Source organism: Furipterus horrens, unplaced genomic scaffold (genome assembly GCF_987537825.1).
Source record: "Furipterus horrens unplaced genomic scaffold, mFurHor1.1.pri manual_scaffold_4, whole genome shotgun sequence".
In the NCBI taxonomy this organism is placed as follows: Eukaryota; Metazoa; Chordata; class Mammalia; order Chiroptera; family Furipteridae; genus Furipterus; species Furipterus horrens.
In genome coordinates this window covers 60,800,977-60,822,931 of record NW_028327174.1, presented here as the reverse complement: position 1 = coordinate 60,822,931, position 21,955 = coordinate 60,800,977, and the positions used below count along the sequence as shown (strand labels likewise).

The 21,955-nt window shown below is 36.2% G+C and overlaps 1 protein-coding gene across 2 annotated transcripts in view; it reads right to left on the bottom strand.

Moving 5' to 3' along the window:
- Positions 1–21,955, bottom strand: part of MON2 (MON2 regulator of endosome-to-Golgi trafficking) — a 129,272-nt gene that overhangs the window by 31,389 nt on the left and 75,928 nt on the right. Inside the window, exons 26-29 of one of the 2 annotated variants that reach the window (XM_090273546.1) lie at positions 8,484–9,112; positions 4,035–4,178; positions 3,145–3,162; positions 2,732–2,860 (exon numbers count right to left, since the gene is read on the bottom strand). In XM_090273546.1, coding sequence (XP_090129672.1) covers positions 2,732–2,860; positions 3,145–3,162; positions 4,035–4,178; positions 8,484–9,112 — 920 coding nt within the window. The remainder of the gene's footprint in view (positions 1–2,731; positions 2,861–3,144; positions 3,163–4,034; positions 4,179–8,483; positions 9,113–21,955) is intronic. The other variant, XM_090273547.1, reaches the window with a different exon arrangement.

Here is a 21,955-nt window from a genome sequence, read left to right as displayed (position 1 = left end):
TTATTCCACACTGACTACCTGGCATATATCATTAAATGCTGTATCTCAATTGATTCTCTTTTTAGTTACAACATATAAGTAGTATTGGTATTATCCTTCTTTTACAGATGAGAAACACCCTCAGACTAGTTCATTTGTCCAAAATCATACAGCAGCTAGTGCACTAATCTAAGCCAGGTCTATTTGAATGCAGAGCTGCCTCCACTTAGCACTTAACACATGGTATTGCTGTTACCTTTCTATATTCCCTATATTATTAAATGTAAGAATTCTTATTTGTTTTTAATCTTTACTATTTGATTAGTACCTGGTAACAAAGGTGCTTAAAATTATTCTCAGTAAATGAGAGAGGACAGCTGTGATGAGGCAAGTGGTAAGGCACAGAAAGAAGTACAACAAAAATAAAGGAAAGAAAGAGTTTTAAAGAGACAAGGGCAGTAACATGCTACAGAGAAGATAAAGAATTAGAAGACTTCCGGCCAAGATGGAAGCCTAGACAGACCCACTGCATTTCCTTCCACAACTAAGAAGGAATACAACTACCTCAAAACTAGAGACTACCAGAAGTTCCAGAAAATCAAGCTGCATGGAAGTCCAACAAACAAAGACATAAAAAAGAAATACTCATCCAGACAGGTGTGACAGCTCTACCTAAGACACAGAGGAAAACAAACACAGGAGCCTGTCAAGATAAGAAAACAGAAGTATGGCCCAAAAGAGAGACCAGATCAAGGTTCAAGTGGGAGAACTAAGTGACGAGGAGATAGCCAACCTAACAGATGCAGAGTTCAAAACACTGGTGACAAAGATGCTCACAGGCTTGACAGATATGCTTGAGTGTGGCAAACGCATAAAAGTAGTGAAGGCTATGCTAAATGAAATGAAGGAAAATCCATACAAAACCAATGGTGAAGGGAAGGAAACCGGGGTTCAAATCAATAATTTGGAACATAAGGGGGAAAAAAAAAAAAAACAAACCAGTCAACCAGGGCAGAATGAGGAAGCAAGAATTGAAAAAAATGAGAAAAACTTCCCAAATTTTGTGAAGGAGATGGACGTACAGGTCCGGGAAGCATGGAGGGTCCTGGACGAGCTGAACCCTGAGGGGACCACACCAGGATGCATCATGACTGAGATGCCAAAGGTGAAAGATAAAGAGAGTCCTGGGGGCAGCAAGAGAGAAGCGGAGAGTTGCCTACAGGGGCTGCCTATAGGACTATCAGCTGATTTCTCAGAGGACACTTTGCAGGCAGGAAGGGAGTGGCAAGCAATAGTATTCAATGTGATGAAAGGCAACCTGCAACCAGGACTACTCTACCCAGCAAAGCTATCATTTAGAATGGAAGGGCAGATAAAGTGCTTTCCAGACAAGGTGAAGCTAAAGGAGTTCATCATCACCAAGCCATTATTATATGAAATGTCATAGGGACTTAAGAAAAAGATCAAAACTATGAACACTAAAATGACAACAAACTCACAACTATCAACAACTGATCTAAAAAATAAAAACAAAATCCAACTAAACAAACCAGAATAGGAAGAGAATCATAGATATGGGGATCATTTGGATGGTTATCAGCTGGAAGAGGGGAGGGGGAGAAATGGGGAAATGGTGCAGGGATTAAGACCCTTAATCGGCTGGTACAAAATAGGGTGAAGTTAATAATAATATAGGAAAAGGTGAAGCCAAAGAACTTATATGCAAGACCCACGGACATGAACTAAGGGGGGTGGGATTGCTGAAGGGAAGGGGGGTACAGGTCAGAGGGGAACAAAGGGGGAAAAATTGGAACTACTGTAACAACATAATCAATAAAATATACTTTAAAAAAATTAAAAAAATAAAAAATGAAAACTGTATCACAGCAACCAACAACAGAAGCTAGAAAATCGAAACAAAGGAAAACTAAGTAGGCAACGAGAGTGGAAAAAGAATTATAGGTATGGGGAACATATTGGGGGGAGGTCAGTGGGGAGGGGGAACGGGGAAAAGGGAGGGAGATGGTATAGGAATTAAGAAACATAGAGGAGGGAGTTGAGTAGATAGGAAGATGTTGAGAAGAACTATAAGCACAACCAATGGGCATGGACTGGGGGTGGGGACAACTGGAGGGAGGGGGTCACTGGGTGGAGGAGAACAAAGGGAAAAGAAATTGGGACAACTGTAACAGCATAATCAAAAAGCATATTTTAAAAAAAATAAAAACTAAAAAATAAAAAAAACTAAGCAAACAACCAGAATAGGAACAGAATTATAGGTATGACGATTCATCTGGAGGGTTATCAGCTGGGAGGGGGAAGGTGGAGAAATGGGGAAATGGTGCAGGGATTAAGAAGCATAATTAATAGGTACAAAATAGACAGAGAGATGTTAAGAATAGTATAAGAAAGGGAGAACGCAAAGAACTTATAGGCATAACCTATCAACATGAACAATGGGGCGGGAGGACTGCTGGAGGGAAGAAGGGTACTAGATGGAGGGGAGCAAAGGGAAAAAAATTGGGACAACTGGAACAGCACAATCAATAAAATATAATTTAAAAAAAAACTTCTCATATTTTAGAAAACCAGGTTAATAAGTACTACCCATGAACACTGGATTAAAGTCACTATAAATAATAAACTATATTTTCAATTTCTCTCAATATATGATAAAATATTATTTAAAGAGTAATTTCAACAATACTGTCATCAATCATCAAAGTATAAAAATTTTTAAGAAAAGACATACCTTAATAATATTCTGGAGTACTTTCTCATTCACCACTGCTTTGTGACAGGCTGTTTTTTGGTATAAATCCACAACTACTTCTAAAGATCTTTCAGCAAATGGTACATAATTCAAGGCTACCCATTCTGCCTGTAAAGTAATATTTTTACATAGAGTTAAAAATAAATGAGATTAAATGAAATTGTATTGTTTTCAAAGAAAAAGCTTCTTCGTCTTAAAGTTCAGCCCTCGGTTAGGTCAGATTATATATTACATGCAAACTTTCCAAAGATACATGTATTTCACAAAATAATAATTTTCAGTCACGTAAAAATTAAAACTATCAGAAAAAGCACATAGAGCATTCTATCCAGAACTGGAAAAGAGATACTTTGTTGCTATAGGTTAGGCCAATTATAGGAAATTTAACTCACCGGTGCAAATAGTTGGATCTATTGTGATTCCATTGTGTTGCAAGACAAATAGAATGAAAAAAGTTAATACACATTAAAACTATTTTTCGAACCATGTAAAATTATAAATTTTATGCTGTGCAAACAAAATCAGCATGTGCATGCATTCAGAAATTTACTTTTTCTCGTAAGCCAAAACAAAGTTAAAATTTGCCAATTATGGCTATAAAAATCTTTTATGTAAAATCCAACTAAATTTCACACCAGTAGTCGACTTCTTATTTAATACATACAGATATATTCATTGTGCATTTCAGGTACCTATTTTACGATTAGGATTAGGGATATAGAAGCCATGTTGTAGTGGGATGAGCAGTCAAGAAGGGAACTTTGGAGAAGCTGTACTACAGAGTAACATGAAGGCCAAACTTCCCGGAGAACCACTTTGGAAATGGAAATCATAAACAAGAAAATGAGAAATACAGAAAATCTACTAACTGCTTCTAATAGTTTCATCTTCTTTTGTTTTATATATATGTATATTTTTAAAAATCTCACCAAAGGACATTTTTCATTACTTTTTTTAGAGAGAGAGAAAGGGAAAGAGAAAAATTATTACCAGACATATAAAAGTTTATTTGTCGGGAGAGCTTGTATGTATGACCCGTGGGCATGGACTTGGGGGGCGATTGCTGGGGGAGAGGGGTGCTGAGGGGAGGGTAGCAAAGGGGAAAAAATTGGAACTATTGTAATAATATAATCAATAAAATATACTTAAAAAATAGAAAATAAAAAATAAAAATTTGTGAATGAAAAGTTTCTGAGATAATCAGAGTCCATCTTAAATGGAACTGACTTGTATTTATAAGCCATGAAATATTACAGAGCAACTATAATTTAGAATAAATTACCTGATTATATTTTGCATTTGCAATGTGCTTTGTTTCCAGCTGTCCATATTGTGGAGGTTTACAGGAAAATTCTACAAATGCCAGTAACTGGTCAAATATAGCTGGATACATTATCTGCATGTTTTCTGGTCCTACACAGATGGCCTATAAAAATAAAATATGGACAGTAGAATGCATACTCTTAACTCCATTAAGTTCTTTACTGTTAACTACATTTGTTTAACCAAATAATCTTAAAGACTGTCCTATTTTATGTAACATATAATCTTTTATAACCACAGAAGGACATATACGCTATTTTAAACTAATACTGAATAAGGTATAGGCTAAATGTATTAATCAGCTAAAACTAATTTTTTTAAGCAAAAAGTGTGATATTTTACTTAACAGGCTGGAAAAGAGGCAAGCCATTAAAGAGAAGTTCCAGGCAATCCTGAGGTTCTACAATCTGATCATTTGTTCATTAATATAGCCATTGGACCATTAAGAATGCTTCACTGACCAAGATGATATTGACTTATATTTAAGTGATGAGATTAGTTCACTGAAATGACAGCTGACTTCTGTACTGTGCCTGGTCCACTGACTTTAACAAATAATCATGTGCATTACAATTGGGAAAATAAATCATGTATAAAAAATTGTTTCTAAAAGAAATCTATATATTAATTTTTAATAGAATACTATAACTTATTGTCTAATGTACCTGAATATAGGTTTGATTTTTAAATTTTAAAATATTTTAACAGAATTAAACTTATTGCTACAAATAATTTGATAAACTTGACACAGCAGATTTTAATTGTCAATTCAAATATGTAAGTACTTAAAATAAGTCTTATGTTTTTATATTTTCTAGCCACAAATGGTGTTTTCTCCTCTCCTCTTTCCATAGCTCCTGGTTTTAGTGTTTATTTTTCTCTACGAGGAAATATTTAATGATATTATTCATAGATGTCTAAAATAGATCTGTATTCTACAACACAAAACACATGGTCACTATACTTCAGATACCCTCGGAATACTAAGTCAAAATTCAAGGCATTCAAATTTTAAAGGAATTTCTTTAAAGAGATATTTACATTTATACTTTTATGTAATCTATGACTTTTTAACTTGTCAGATAATCGATTAGTTTTATTTTCTCTCAGAGAAAATGTAGCCATTTAGCTATAACTTAAAGTTTAGAAAAAATGTCCTGATATAGAAAATGGTAAACAAAAGTGCTGCCCATACTTTACTTAGATCATCTTAAAGTTACAGTGTAAAAAATAAACAAATAACACCATCTCTCAATATGTAGCTATTTTTGCCAGAAATAGTAAATGGCGAACCTGAATGATTAAAAAAAAAAAAATCTAACTGCTTCTAATAGTTTCATCTTTAAAAAAAAAAATAGTTTTTAAATCTCACCCAAGGACATTTTCCTTTGTTTTAGAGAGAGAAAGGGAGAGAGAAACATTGATGCAAGAGAGAAGCATCAATTGGTTGCCCTGTTATGTGCCAGGATTGGGAATAGAACCTACAACCTTTCAGTTATAGGACAATCCTCCAACCAAGCTATACGGGCCAGGGCTCACCTTCTTTATTAACTTCTTGCTCAGTCTTAACTCTTAGAAGTAAACAAGCAGTAATTACTATGGAAAAGAGACCATTATCTTAAGTGAATCATTTTATTTTCATTGACTGAAAAAAAGAAAAAGCCTTTATGGATACCTTAGAAAACTAAGTAACACAATTTCTCTGTTATTATTTTAGCATCAAATAATGACTTTGACTATGCAGTGCGATTTTCTGTGGTCCTTCATAAAAAGAAAACATATAAATAGAATTATCAATTATAAAACTAGTCTGGGATCTTAAACAATATGGAGTTGACTTTTTTATTTTTAACAATAAACTCCATCTAAGAAAAAGTTATTATTGGTTTTTCTCCTTCACTGTTCTGAAATTTGTATACTACAAAACCTACAGTATAAACATGGTAACATTTTAATCCAATAAGCAATCTAAACAGTATTGCCTATTAGTCACTGAAAACTGTGTATATGAAAACAAGAAAAAAAAACTGGACATCTAACCTCTGGTATGGCTCAAGGTTTCTCTGAGTCACATACAATAATTCATTCAGTACCTACCACATACTAAGACCTTAGCTAGAGAACTTGATGATAAAGATAGTAACAATTAAAGTAACATTCACTGAATGTTTAACTGTACCATGCACTAAATATCTTACAAATATTATCCCATTTAATAGGGAAAAAAAGTTATAGATTTATTATTTTCATTTTATAGATGAGGACTGAAGTACAGAGAGATTCAGAAACTTGTCCCTATAGGTAGAAGACATGGCTTCCCTGCACAACTCCAAAGACACCACTTCACACACAATGCGATGGAGTCTCCTGGAGGCCACTCAGCCGCTGTGCTGACGGAGGCAGATAGGGTATTATCTAGCCATCTGACTTTAGGAGGCTTAGCAATAAATAAGACGGACAGTCTCCTGATCTCAGAACTTAATAAGAGCAAATAATCAAATTATCAGGTTCCCCATGTATGCCAAAATATCTTGGCAAAAAAACAAAATCAATTAGCATGCATAACTAAGTCAATTTGGTTGTGAACTAGTGATTTGAGAACCAAGAGAAGATTGTGACCTTAAATATAAGAGTAAACATGAAATCAAAAGTGAGTTTTTCCTTTAGGAAGAAAAATAGCTTTTAATCAATAAAATGTTTTGCTGCATAGCTTATTAGTTTAAGGATAAAGTCCCAAAGCAAAAAGCTTTCCAATACTCTTGGAGGAAAATATAAAAACACTCTTACAGATAATAAAATATTGATTTTTCTCTGTTAGGAAATTAAATTAAAGACCCCATGTTGTACTACTTTCAAGAATTATGCAACATCATTTAGATAACCTCACAAGTAGCAAATGATGGATACAGTGAAAATTAATAATGCAAAATATAAATTGAAAAACAATAAAGCTTCTTAAGTTTCAGGTTGAAAGTATATGCTGTTTTGAAAGCCATTAAAATCTCAAGACAAATTCCTAGTAATTGGGATGAAAGATTCCACTTATTGTCTTATTGCTAAAGCAGAGGATTTTAAATATATATATATATATATATATATATATATATATATATATATGCTTTTTTCTCTTGAAAAGAACTTTTGGCATTTGTTGTTTCTTTTTATTACATTCTACATATATATAAAAGCCTGACTCCAACATCTGCATGAGAGTTGTAGATTATACGCATCCCACAGGCCTGTAAGCTTTTCTTGTCTTTTCTGATAGAATACTGTAACTCTTCCATTCCCTCTAGAGCAGTCTCTAAGCAATTTATAAGCATGATCAATCAAGGGGGGAAGAGTAATTATTGAGAAGGTACTTTATTTCCCCACTGCAATTAAAAACAGCTATTTTGATTTCAATTGTGAAAAACTGATACCCTTACAATAAAAATTTTTAATGCCAGATTCTCTTAAATTTTAAGTTTCTACACAATTTGCTTCTCTGTATAGTAGGGTTAAAGAGATTAAAGAATTACTGCTCAGCTAGACTTCCTTCAGACACAATTAAGAAGTATTATCATGTAGCAGAAACTACCATTCTTATTGTGAAAGTTTCAATCATTCCAGTTGAATGTATGAAATCAGTTTATGGAAAACATGACTTATGTGACATAAATAGTTACTGATCACATATGTGTAACCAGGTTTTAGTTCCATTCTAATATTGTTAGAATGTTATAGCTACTTTGTTGGAATTGCTGGCTCTTCAACTGACTTTTTTTTTTTTCTTCAGCATTTTGGTTGTTGTAAATTACATTAACAATTACCTTAAAGTTTAAACAATTCTTTGGTTTTTATTTGCTGTCACTTGCTAATTGGGACTTGCTCAATGATTTTTAGGTCTGTTTTAACAATTTTTTTTTGCAGTAACAAAACACACATAGGTAAAAATATAGCTTTCTAAAATTTCTGTGAAATACTTTATAAGTTTATCCTTAACTTTTTAAAAAATAAGCTTTCAACAATTTCAGAGCTAAATTTAAGTGCAGATGAAATATATATATATAATCCCATTGCTTATTAATTTTCTAATTATATAAGTACTTTTACTGAAGTTGTTATTCCAAAAAGTATTATTCTCTTATGAAGAGCTACATGAATTAATCAAAAAAGCTGGTGAATAAATACAGGGTGCACACAGTCTCTTAAAGACTCTCAAACCAAACCTGAATTTCCTTTTAAAAAAAAATCAGAAAACGACATGTTTTTAAAATAACTAGTTCTTTATAATCCTGAATTTATCCCAAAGTATATGTAAACAACAATCCTGATGATCCAGAATTCATCCCCAAAAGTATATAGCAGTTAAAATTCCACAGAACCAAATGTATTATTGTTTAAACAGCCAAAAGAATTCAATTACCTTTTGGAGAACATCTAAAGCTGTAAGTACAGCTTCCTGTAAACTTGTCAAAACTGCTTCAGTATAAGAAGGAAGAATGAAAGGGGATGCATCCGAACTTATTGGGACTGAAACAGCACTGTGCAATATTACCCCCAATTTTTGCAAGTCATCCATGTTGAAACCTGTTTTTATGTGTTGGTAGAGAGCTGGAAATATTTGAATTAAAGCTGTAAGGAAAGGCTGGCTGGGGATGAAAGTCAGTTTATCAAAAGTAACAGGAGGCTTAGTGCTTTCGGATCCAATTCTGTACCAGGTATTCCATGCAGCCCACCAGAGATCCAAATCTTCAAGCTCATCAGTAACTATGGGTGGCTCAGAGCAACTGTATCTTCCAAGTCTTTCTCCAATGGAATCTGTTCTCACAAATGGCCTGTTCAGGCCAGGGCCTGGTATGGACCCTATAAGGACAGGCACAGGAACATTAACTACAGGTGGTGTCTCAGGCTTATCCAAATCCCTGACAGGGGATACAATCTGTAAAATTTCCTGGAAGCTTTTCAGCGCAGCCAGAGATACTTCATTGTTTTTGCTGAGTGCTGCTGATTGTATATGGTCAAGAAGAACATCCCATGCTTGTGAAAAGTCTCCTACATTAGGAAGAAAAAATAGATACATATCTCACCATAAAAGTGATCAAATTTTCTCTATTAGACACTTTAAATTTTATTTGCTTCATTTTTCTGCTTAAACTCCTATGGAAGTAGAAAAAAACTGCTTAAGTACTAGGGTATTAAGAATGTGAACTAGAGTCACATTTCTGAAAATCCAGAAAATGTGTTTTCAGATACAGAAATAAAGGGCACCAAGATAATGGGTATATCAAACAATATTTTCGTCTTAAAAACAATTCTATAACTGTAAGTATACATGTTTATACTATTACCTAGTAGTTCTGTCAAAGGAGAACAGAAAAGATCTTAGGGTGAAAATAAAAGCTTTTTAGTAACATCTTCAGTCTATATATCTATCTTTATTAATGATTACTGTGTTATTCTTAAACATATTGGAAAGTTACAACAGTACAATACATGTTTTTATAGGCCTAAATGTTTAAAATAAACTATGTCATACTCCATTAAAACTTAACTTTACACTTTAGTTTTCATATTTAAATAATTTAGGTGTACGTATTACTTTCTTAAACATTTTTACCTGTAACAGTTAGTCAGCTACTGGGACAAAATGCACCATAAAGAACAGATTGTCCTTTTACAATGAGTGTATATTTGTTTCCTTCAAGTGAAACTAAGTCTGCTGATCCAGCAGCAGCAGAGCGTGGCCTGAATGGTAGTTGCTAGTATTCACTGATCAGTTAAATCTCTTAATCTACTCTTATAACTAACTAAACGCATTTATAAGAAAACTTTCTGTGGACCAGTATAATTTGTTGCTATGAAGCCCAACAAAAATAACCTTATCCCTACAGCAATCTAGCCCAATGGTTTTGTTAATAGCCAATTTTATTTAAAGAGCTGCTTCGATACTTACATACTTGCATTTAAAAAATGCAAAAATCAGAGGAATTGACATTTTCCAAAGCAGGATAAATTAAGTAGGTTAAGAAATATATAAGTAATCAATACTTAAAAGTCTTCCACTTTGCAAAGGCTATAAATGACTTATTTATATATTTTTAAATTATTTCTAAAATTGTTCAATTACAGTTGAAATTCAATATTATTTTAGATAATGATAAAATAAAAGATTTTAAGAAAAACCAAAAACATTATTTTATAAAGTTTCAGATGTACAACACAGTAATCAGACATATAATTTACAAAGTGATCCCCTCAATAAGTCTAGGCACCTACCTGGCACCATACTCAATTTTTTTTTTAAAAAAGAACAGATGAACCCATATGCCCAAGGGAACATTCAGTTAATAGGAAAAGATAGAAGTAGGTCTGGTATGAAACAATAAGTACTACTCTGCCTATACAGGACAAACCATAACACTTTCCCAGTTATGCACCTGTTGTTCGCTATACTCATTTCTTTTATTAAAAATTGAGGTATAGAGATCCAAGATGGCGGAGGAGTAAGTGGAAGCTACACTAACATCCTCCCAGGACCAGTAGGGATTTACAACTTAATTGTGGAGAAATCATCTTGAATAACCAACTGAACAGTAGCTGGAGAGAAGTCTTATAACCATGGAGAGACAAAAAAGGCTGCTACATCACAACATGACCGGTAGGAAGTGTGGAAACACAGAAGGGCTGACTGGGATCCCACGGGTGGCAGCTGAAGGGACTGAGAAACAGCTTAGCAGCTCAGAGTTCCCCCTGAGAAGGGAAGGGTCTAAACCCCCAGCTGGGCTTCCCAGCCTACAGAAACAGAGTGGAAAGTAAAATAGTATCCAGTTGTAAAAAAGGAAAAGCCACAGGGTTTCTTGCGAGCCTTAGAGAAACAGTTGGAGAAAAAGAACTCTTAAGCGGATCACGTACAAAAATATTTTGGCCCCCACTTACCCTGGCCTCAAGCAGAGGGAAGGCAGAGAGGACTAGAGACGCTTGAGGAGAATTTGGGGCAGTGGCTTTGAGGGGAGAACTGGAGGATCAGCCAACCGGGTCCCAGCTACAGGAATTAAGCTGCCCCACCCTCGGTCCTTAAGCCTGATGGCTAATCACAGATTGAATTGATTAACAACTAAAGGAGACAGACAAAGGCAATAGATCTCACTTAAGTCTCCAGCAGGCTGCCTAGGCCCAGACTGGTACACAATCTGAGGCCGCCAGGGGCTGATCCAGAAAGTGCAGATCAATCTAAGAAGCAGCAACAAAAAAGAAGAGTCACAAAAATGGGGAGACAGAGAAACAACCCCCCATCGAAAGGAAAGGAAGAATCCCAAGAAAGAGTGCTAAATGAAATAGAGGGAAGCAAACTATCAGATATGGAATTCAAAACATGGATTATGGGGAAGTTAAATGAATTCAGTGAGCTCAAGAAAAACTACAAAGAACTCTAGGGAAGCTACAGGGAACTCCAGGGAAACTACAAGGAACTTACTGAGAATTACACCAGCATGAAAAAGGACATAGAAGCTATCAATAAGAGCCAGGGGGAAATGAAGAATAGAATTTCTGAATTGAAGAATACAGTAGAAGGAATTAAAAGCAGGCCAGAGGTAGCAGAAGATCAGATCAGCGAGCTGGAAGACAACAAAGAAAAAAATTCCTAGACAGTGAAACAAAATGAAAAGATTGAACAAGAATGAAGAGGTTTTAAGACAGCTGCAGGACAACATGAAACGTAATAATAGCTGTATCATAGGAATTCCAGAAGGAGAAGAAGAGGAGGAAGGGATAGAAAACCTGTTTGAAAACCTAATGACAGAAAACTTCCCTAACACGATGAGAGAAAGAGTAACGCAAGTCCAGGAAGCACAGAGGGTCCCAATGAAGATGAACCCCAACAGGTCCACCTCAAGACACATCATAATTGAAACGGCAACATTGAAAGACAAAGAGAGAATCCTAATAGCAGCAAGAGAGAAACAGCTAATAACATACAAGGGAGCTCCAATAAGGCTATCATCAGATTTCTCAGCAGAAACACTACAAGCCAGAAGGGAATGGCAAAAAATATTCCAAGCAATGAAAAACAAAGGCCTACAACCAAGAATACTCTACCCAGCAAGGCTCTCATTCAAAATGGAAGGTGAAATAAAGAGTTTCTAAGACTAAAGAAGGCTAAAACAATACATCTCCACCAAAACAGCATTGCTAGAGATGCTGAAGGGTCTGCTTCAAGAAGATGAAGAAACAGAGACAGAGAGGAACACAAGTATAAAGGGGGAAAATGACAATGAATAAGTACCTATTGATAATAACCTTAAATGTAAACGGATTAAATGCTCCAATCAAAAGACACAGGGTAGCTGAATGGATTAGAAAGCATGACTCACATATATGCTATCTACAAGAGACCCCACCTTAGAACAAAAGATCTACACAGACTGAAAGTGAAGGGATGGAAAAAAGTATTTCAAGCAAATGGACATGAAAAAAAGCTGCAGTAGCAAGACTTATATCAGACAAAACACAGTTCACAGCAAAAGCCATAAAAAGAGACAAAGAAGGACATTTCATAATACCTAAGGGAAAAATCTGTCAAGAAGATATAACCATTGTAAACATATATGCACCCAACTTAGGAGCACTCGAATATGTAAGGAAAATTTTGAAAGACTTCAGGAAAGATATAGACAGCAACACACTCATAGTAGGGGACTTTAACACCTCATTGTCAACAATGGACAGATCTTCAAAGCAAAGAAACCCCAAAGATATTGAGGCATTAAACAACTCTCTAGATCAAATGGACTTAGTTGATATATATAGAACTTTTCACCCCAAAAGAAGCAAAATATACATTCTTTTCAAGTGCACACGGAACATTTTCAAAGACAGACCACATGGTAGGACACCAAACAAGCCCCAACAAAATCAAGAAAATTGAAATTAGATCAAGCATCTTCTCAGATCACAATACCTTAAAATTGGAAATCAACTTCAAGGAAAAAACTCAAAAAATTTCAAACTCATGGAATAAATAATAACCCATTAAATAATAAATGGGTTAACAATGACAACAAGGAAGAAATCAAAAAGTTTCCGGAAACAAATGATAATGAACACACAACAACCCAAAACCTATGGGATACAGCAAAAGCAGTCTTGAGAGGAAAGTTCACAGCAATATAAAGAATAAAAGAATAGAATAAAATAAAATAGAATAAATAGAATAGAATAAAAGAATAGAAGAATCTCTAATAAAAAATTTAACCCTACAGCTACAAGAACTAGAGGAAGAACAACAAGCAAAGACCAGAGTGAGTAGAAGGAAAGAAATTGACAAGATCAGAGCAGAATTAAATGACATAGAGACTAAACATATAATTCAAAAGATCAACAAAAGTAGAAGCTGGTTCTTTGAAAAGATAAAGGAAATCGACAAGCCTTTAACCAGGCTTATCAAGAAAAAAGAGAGAGGACCCAAATAAATAAAATCAGAAACAAAAGTGGAGAAATCACAACCGATACCAGAGAAATACAAAGGATTGTGAGATATTATTACGAACAACTGTATCACCAGAAATTTGACAACCTAGATGAAATGGACAAATTACTGGAAACATATAATCTTCCAAAACTGAATCAAGAAGAAGCAGAAAGCCTGAACAGACAAATAACAACTAGTGAAATTGAAGCAGTAATCAAAAAACTCCCTGCACACAAAAGCCCTGGACTGGATAGCTTCACAGGTGAATTCTACAAAACATTTAGGAAAGAACTAACTCCTATCCTTCTCAGACTATTCCAAAAAATCCAAGAAGAGGAAAGACTCCCAAACTCGTTCTATGAAGCCAGTATTACCCTAATTCCAAAACCAGGTCAAGACACAACAAAGAAAGAAAACTATAGGCCAATATCGCTGTTGAACATATATGTTAAAATCCTCAACAAAATATTGGCAAACAGGATCCAGCAACACATTAGAAAGATTATACACCACGATGAAGTGGGATTCATCCCTCAGATGCAAGGATGGTTTAATATTCACAAATCAATAAACATAACACCACATAAACAAATGAAAGAAAAAAACTGCATGATCATAACAATAGATGCAGAAAAAGCATTTGATAAAGTACAACACCCATTTATGATGAAAACTCTCAGCAAAATGGGAATAGAGGGAGCATACCTCAACATAATAAAGGCCACATATGAGAATCCTGAAGCCAAACACTATACTCAATGGGCAAAAACTGAGAGCATTCCCCCTGAGGTCAGGAACAAGACAAGGATGTCCACTGTCTCCACTCCTATTCAACATAGACTTGGAAGTTCTAGCCACAGCAATCAGGCAAAAAAGAGAAATAAAAGGCATCCGAATTGGGACAGAGGAAGTAAAACTGTCATTATTTGCAGACGACATGATAGTGTACATAGAAAACCCTATAGACTCCACAAAAAAAACTACTCAACCTAATAAGTGAATTAGGGAAAATAGCAGGGTTCAACGTCAATATTCAGAAATTAAAGGCACTTCTGTACACCAATAATAAAATTTCAGAGATAGAAACTAAAAGAAAATTCCCATTTACCATAGCAACAAGAAAAATAAAGTACCTGGGAATAAACTTAACCAAGGAGGTAAAGACCTGTACTCAGAAAACTACATAACACTGAAGAAAGAAATTAAGGAAGATACAAATAAATGGAAGCATATACCATATTCATGGACGGGAAGAATCAACTCTTTAAAATGTCCATACTACTACCCAAAGCAATCTATAGATTCAATGCAATCCCTATTAAAATACCAATGACATATTTCACAGACCTAGAACAAATACTTCAAATATTTATATGGTACCAAAAAAGAGCCCAAATAGCCACAGCAATCTTGAGGAAGAAGAACACAGGGGGAAGAATCACAATACTTGATATCAAACTATACTACAAGGCCACGGTAATCAAAACAGTCTGGTACAGGTATAAGAACAGACACATAGATCAATGGAACAGAATAGAGAGCCCAGATAAACCCAGGACTATACGGTCAACTAATATTTGACAAAGGGGGAAGGAACATAAAATGGAGTGAAAAGAGCCTCTTCAACAAATAGTGTTGTGAGAACTGGACAGGGACATGCAAAAAAAATGAAACTAGACCACAAACTTACACCACACACCAGAATAAACTCAAGATGGATCAAAGCCGTGGTACCATAAAAGTGCTAGAGGAAAACAGGCAGGAAATTTTCAGATATCCCACGTAGCAACATTTTCACTACTATATCTCCTAAGGCAAGGGAAATAAAGGAAAGAATGAACAAATGGGATTATATCAAACTAAAGAGTTTCTGCTCAGCAAAAGAAAACATCAGCAAGATGAAAAGGGAACCAACCCTATGGGAAAATATATTTGCCAATGATACCTCAGACAAGGGATTGATCTACAAAATATATAAAGAATTTATACAACTCAACACCAAGAAGAGAGACAACCCAATAAAAAAATGGGCAAAGGACCTGAACAAACACTTTACCAAAGAGGACATACAGAGGGTCCAAAGACATATGAAAGGATGCTCAACATCACTAGCCATCAGAGAAATGCAAATAAAAACCACAATGAGATACCACCTCACACCAGTCAGAATGGCCATCATCAACAAATCAACAAACAACATGTGCTGGCAACAATGCGGAGAAAAGAGAACCCTAGTGTGCTGTTGGTGGGAATGCAGACTGGTGCAGCCACTATGGAAAACAGTATGGTATTTCCTCAAAAAACTAAAAATGGAACTGCCTTTTGAACCAGCAATTCCACTGCTGGGATTATATCTGAAAAATTCTGAAACCTCAGTTCAAAAGAACCTATGCACCCCTATGTTCATAACAGCACTATTTACAATAGCCAAATGCTGGAAACAGTCTAAGTGCCCATCTGTAGATGAGTGGATCAAAAAACTGTGGTACATTTACACAATGAAGTACTATGTAGCAGAAAGAAAGAAGGAACTTCTACCATTTGTAACAACATGGATGGAACTAGAGAGAATTATGCTTAGCAAAATAAGCCAGGCAACGAAAGAAAAATACCTTATGGTATCACCTATTACAGAAGACTAATGAACACCACAGACATGAGCAAAATTGAACCAGAGCTATGTAAACAAGGAGTAGACTAACAGCGACAAGGGGCGAGGGGGAGGGAGAGAAGGTGGTAAGAAGAGGAAGGGTCTAGTCAAAGAACATGTATAAATGAGCAACGGACATGGACAACTGGGTGGGGACTGACTGTGGGAGAAGGTATAAGCAGGGTGCAGGGAAGCAATTTGGAAAAAAGTGGGACAACTGTAATAGAAAAACAAAAAAATTTTTGTTGGGGAAAAAAAAATACAAAGAATGAAAATGCGATTTTAGTGAATATTAGAAGGATAAGGATTTTCTTTCAATCTGTATATTTTTCTCCCTATCTGATCCCTCCAGAATTTGGCATTATGAGGAAGTACGTAATGACATAAGGTTCTCTGCATAAAACTAATAAGACCAGTTGTTAATAGAGGTTTTGTTGACCAAGACTTTGACAGGAATGCCATGCCTAAAGGAGACATGCTTGTGCGCTGGTTGTTACCAAAAAGCACTGAGGACCTAGGATTGACTTTTGAGGGTAATAAAAGCACACGAGAAAAAGGGCCTGGTACCTTGGTTCATTGTGCGGTCCATGGCAATCTTTCCAGGGAAGGAATGAAGGCTGTTTTCCTGAAAGATGGCTAGAAGGGACCTTAAGGCACAATGGAAAACGTGAAGGACTTGGAAAAGACAGGTGTTTACCAGCAAGCCTGAATGGTAGGTATGTGGCTCAGCTTCTGTGCCCTGAAGGGTAGACTGAAGGTCACCCTAAATGTTCCTTGCGTAAGTTCCAGCAAACCAGAACTAAAGATCAGAAGTGATCATCTGCTGCTTTTTGTGTTTATGCAAATGAACAGGATAAATTAAAAATGGACTTCATGCAGTCTCTTTAATAACAAGGAGGGTAATCTTGAGAAAAACCATGATTCAAGGAAAATCACAATGCTCAGTGGCAGACTATAAAGTAGTACAGCTAACTGTCTTTAAAGTTTCTTTTCATTTAAAGTTTGTTTTCATTTGAAAGTTAAACCATGTCTGTGGCATCATCAAAGACGCTTACTTTACAGGCGAGAAGAATGTCAAATGACTTGCAACTGGATGTCTTCCCAATAAGACAGTCTTACAGATTTAGAGACTTGTTTGTGGATTATGTTACATAAATTAACATGTGTTTTCTGTTTTCAAAGGACATAAGCCTATGATCTCATTAGCTGAGTGATTATCTGTACGCATAGGCCTCACTTAATCCTCTCTGCATCGCTGCTTCCTGATACTCAAAGGTTTGGCTTAACTAAGTGGCTTGGTTGGTGAAGTATGGGGTGGTCTGTGGGCTTCACTTTAAAACTGGCTTCTCTTTTCTATCCTAATGGCTTGGACAGAAAGGGCCCAGAGGTCTGGGGGAGGGGGAAACCTAAAATATTTCCCTCAGCCCAAACTAAGTATAATAGGCAAAAGAGTTTTGGACGGGTTAGATGTGCCTGGCACACCTTCCTCCAAAGAAGCCCTTTTTTTCCCTAATGTGGGACACTGAAAAATTAATACCTGCCTTTTGTCATCTAGTGGTTATGGATTGAATGATGTCTTTTAATCCTGTTGCCAAATCTGTTGCCCCTAGAATACAAGGATGCCAGCCTGTTAAACCAAGGACACCGTTGTCCGGGGACAGCCAGCTGACCTGGAGTCTGCAAGATCCTTCCCCATGTGGGAAGGCCACCCTCCCCTCCACACCCCCACTCTTATTAGGGATTTCTGGACCCAAGCGTAGGTAATATGACGATAATGCCCAGCTTGAAGCAGCTAGAGGAGCTCGAGACCTTCGCCCATTGTCCTTTATAAGATTATAAAGAGTCTTAAGTCTGAGAGGGAGGGAATGTTATTTTTTGTTATAAAAAAATTAATTAATTAATTAAGAATAATATAAGAAAGGGTGAAGCCACAGAACTTGCATGTACGACCCATGGGCATGGACTGGGGCGGGGGGGATTGCTGGTGAAGGGGGGTACTGGGCAGTGGGGAGCAAAGGTGAAAAAATTGGAACTATTGTAACAATATAATCAATAAAATATACTTAAAAAATTGAGGTACAATTTTCACATACAATAAAAAAATTTTTTTTTTTAGTAAACTGCTCAAAGAGCTTTGATAAATCATGTTTAAAAACTATCAAAAGAGCTAAACAAAAGCACTTCTGCCTGATGCCATCCTAATTCTAAAATCATATGAAATATATTAACCAACTAGTATGGTGACCTAGTGTAAGATTTGGAATATTCCATGGCAATTCCTCTATTAACATACCCTATATATAGAAAAAAGCCATCTTTCTCAAAGACTAGGCATAATTAATTATACATTGCATATGGTTGTTAAAATAAAATCATTTCTAGTCTTCAAGTTATAAAAATTATCAAAGCAATGCTAACTACTTAAGGTCTTCATTTCTAAAAATCTAAATCTACATCTATTAGTTCTTAGTTTTTAAAATAAAGTTATTATGGAGGTATTAAAATGATGCTTATTTATTAAAATTTAGCAAATGTACAGTTAAAATTGGTACATTTCATTATACATAAATTTTACATAAGATTTAAAGATATATATATATCCCTAAAGTGCAAAATGGATCAAGCACTCTACATTACTTTTGAAAAAAAGGAAAAATACACATGAAGAACACCACACAAAAAAAGCCTATATAGAGTAAATATGCTTATGTTTTAACATAAACAGAAAAAAGCCAAACATAAAATAATAAACTAAAAAATAAAATATGTATAACCTACTCACAATTATGTACAAAAGTATTTCTGTTCACTTTTTTGTATTACCCCTATCACTACCACCAGAACTGAAGGTACTATAATCTATACTGGAGTTTCTCAATCTCAGTACTATGGACATTTTGGGTTGGATAATTCTTTGTTGTGACAGCTATCCTATGCATTGTAAGATGTGTAGCAGCATCCCATGCCTCTACTCCCCAGATACCAGCAGCACCTGTCCTTCCTCAGTTGTGACAATGAAACAAAAAATCTCTAGACATTGCTAAATATCTTGAGGGGAAGAAGGGAAGAAGAAAACTTGCCCTGGTTGAGAACCATTGATTTACACCAACAGCTTCCTAACCAGTCTAATAGTGTCCTGTCATCCTTCCTTGCTGCCATTTCATACCATCCAAAGTCATCCTTTAGAGCTGCATATCTGATAATGTCATATCATGAGTAAAATCTTTTAGTGCCTTTTCACTGCTATTAGGATGAAGTATAAGCTTATGAACCTGGCCTCCAAAGTTTTGCATGACTGGCCTCTAAGTTTTTAAGTATATTTTATTGATAATGTTGTTACAGTTGTCCCAATTTCTATTTCTTTTGCCCCCTTCCGCTCAGTAGCCTCCGTCCCTCCAGCAGTCCCACCCCTCTTAGTTCATGTCCATAGCTGTGCATATAAGTTCTTTGGCTTTACCCTTTCCTATATTATTCTTAACTTCCCCCGGTCTATTTTGTACCAACCAGTTATGCTTCTTAATCCCTGCACCATTTACCTTTTCTCCCCCTTTGCTCTTCCAGCTGATAACCCTCCAAATGATCCCCACACCTAGGATTCTGTTCCTATTCTGGTTGTTTCCTTAATTTGTTTTTATTTTTTAAGGTTCTGTTGTTGATAGTTGTGAGTTTGTTGTGACTTTACTGTTCATAGTTTTGATCCTCTTTTTCTTAAACAAGTCCCTTTAACAATTCATATAATAATGGCTTGGTGATGATGAACTCCTTTAGCTTTACCTTGTCTGGGAAGCACTTCATCTGCCCTTCCATTCTGAATGACAGCTGTGCTGGATAGAGTAATCTTGGTTGTAGGTTCTGGTTTTTCATCACTTTGAATACTTCTTGGCAGTCCCTTCTTGCCTGCAAAGTTTCTTTTGAAAAATCAGCTGATAGTCTTAAAGGAACCCCTTTGTAGGTAATTCTCTTCTTTTCTATTGCTGCTCTTATGATTCTCTCTCCATCTTTCCCCTTTGGCAATTTAATTATGATGTTGTCTTGGTGTGGTCCTCTTTGGATCTAGCTTGTTTGGGACTCTCTGTGCTTTCTGCACTCATATGTCTTATTTCCTTCACCAAATTATGGAAGTTTTCCTTCGTTATTTTTTCACGTAAGTTTTCAGTATCTTGTTTTTCCTTGTCTTCTGGTAACCCTATGATTTGGATGTTGGCATGTTTAAAGTTGTTTCAGAGGTTCCTAAGCCCCTCTTCATTTTTTTCAGTTTCTATTTCTTCATTCTATACTGGCTGACTGTTTATTTCTTCCTTATGTTCCAAATCATTGATTTGAACCCGGTTTCCTTCCCTTCATCCTTGGTTTTGTGTGGAGTTTTATTTTTTTCACTTAGCCTAGCCTTCTTTTCTTCCCTTATGCATTTGCCAAACTCAAGCATATCTGTCAAGCCTGTGAGCATCTTTATTACCAGTGTTTTGAACTATGCATCTGTGTTTGCTATCTCCTCGTCTGTTAGGTTGGCTATCTCCTTGTTGCTTAGTTCTCCCACTGGAACCGAGATCTGCTCCTCAACTTGACAGCCTCTTGTGTTTGCCTCTGAATCTCAGGTAGAGCTATCACAACTGTTATATTGTAAGGGGCGGAGCCTTAGGTATTCAGCAGTGTGTGGTGATCCATTTCACCATGTTGTGGCATTGTATGTGGGGGAGGGGTTGAGAAGGAACAATACCCCTTGCTCAGCACTTGCCCCTTTTCCAGGCACTTCTACTTTCCATATTGGACTGGCGCCCTTCTAACTGTTGCCCTGGTTGTGGTTCCCAGAGTGGATGGGTTTGCAGACATTCTAGGACTTCGGTGGTTCTCTATAAACAAACGGACTGTGCTGAGAGAATGGCAGTTTCTTCCTCTGCCCCAACTCCCACTGGTTTTCACAGCCAGAAGCAATGAGGCTTTATTTTCCCTGGCGCTGAACTGTGAGTTGCACGGTTTGGTCCCTGGTGCTGGGAACACTCCCCAGGTTGTCCCTCACTACTTTTTTTAATGTGTGACTGCGCTTTCCTCTGGCTGGCCACAGGTGCTGCCCCCACACAATGTCCTCTCCACTCTGGCTCCACTCCTTCTACCTGTCTCGATGAGTAGTTCTTCTTTATATCTTTGTTTGTTGGATTTCCATGCAGCTCAATTTGCTGGAACTTCTGGTTGCCTCCAGTTTTGAGGTAGTTGTATTCCTCAGTCATGGAGGGAGAAGCAACGTGTCTACCTCTGCCTCCATCTTGGCCAGAAGTCCTGGCCTCTCTCTAATTTTACAACCTCATCTGCAATTACACTTTTTCTTGTTCTCTTCATTCCAGACCTTCATATATACTAGGATCCTCAAAATCCCCTTCTCAATTTTCTCCTCTTTTACATGTTCTTTCTGCCTATAAGGCTCTTCACCTTTCATTTTTTACTTCAGCCTGATGAACTACTACATACCCTTTAGATCTCAGGAAAAATATCACTTTCTTAGGGAAGCCTATCTGGACCTCACTGACCTGTTAAATACCTATTATAAGCTCACAATGCATCACTCTTTTGTAGCATTTATATTTGTAGCAATTTTGCACTTTTAATGTAGTTATACTTCTTCCTTCATGCCCATGACAGCAAGGGTGATGTTTTTTTTGCTCAGCACTGTATCTCATAGAGGCTAGTCCATAGTAGGTATCCAATACATTATCTTCTCAATGAATTAAATGAAAATGTGCATGCTTATGCACATACCACACATAATACAAGGACTGGCAGC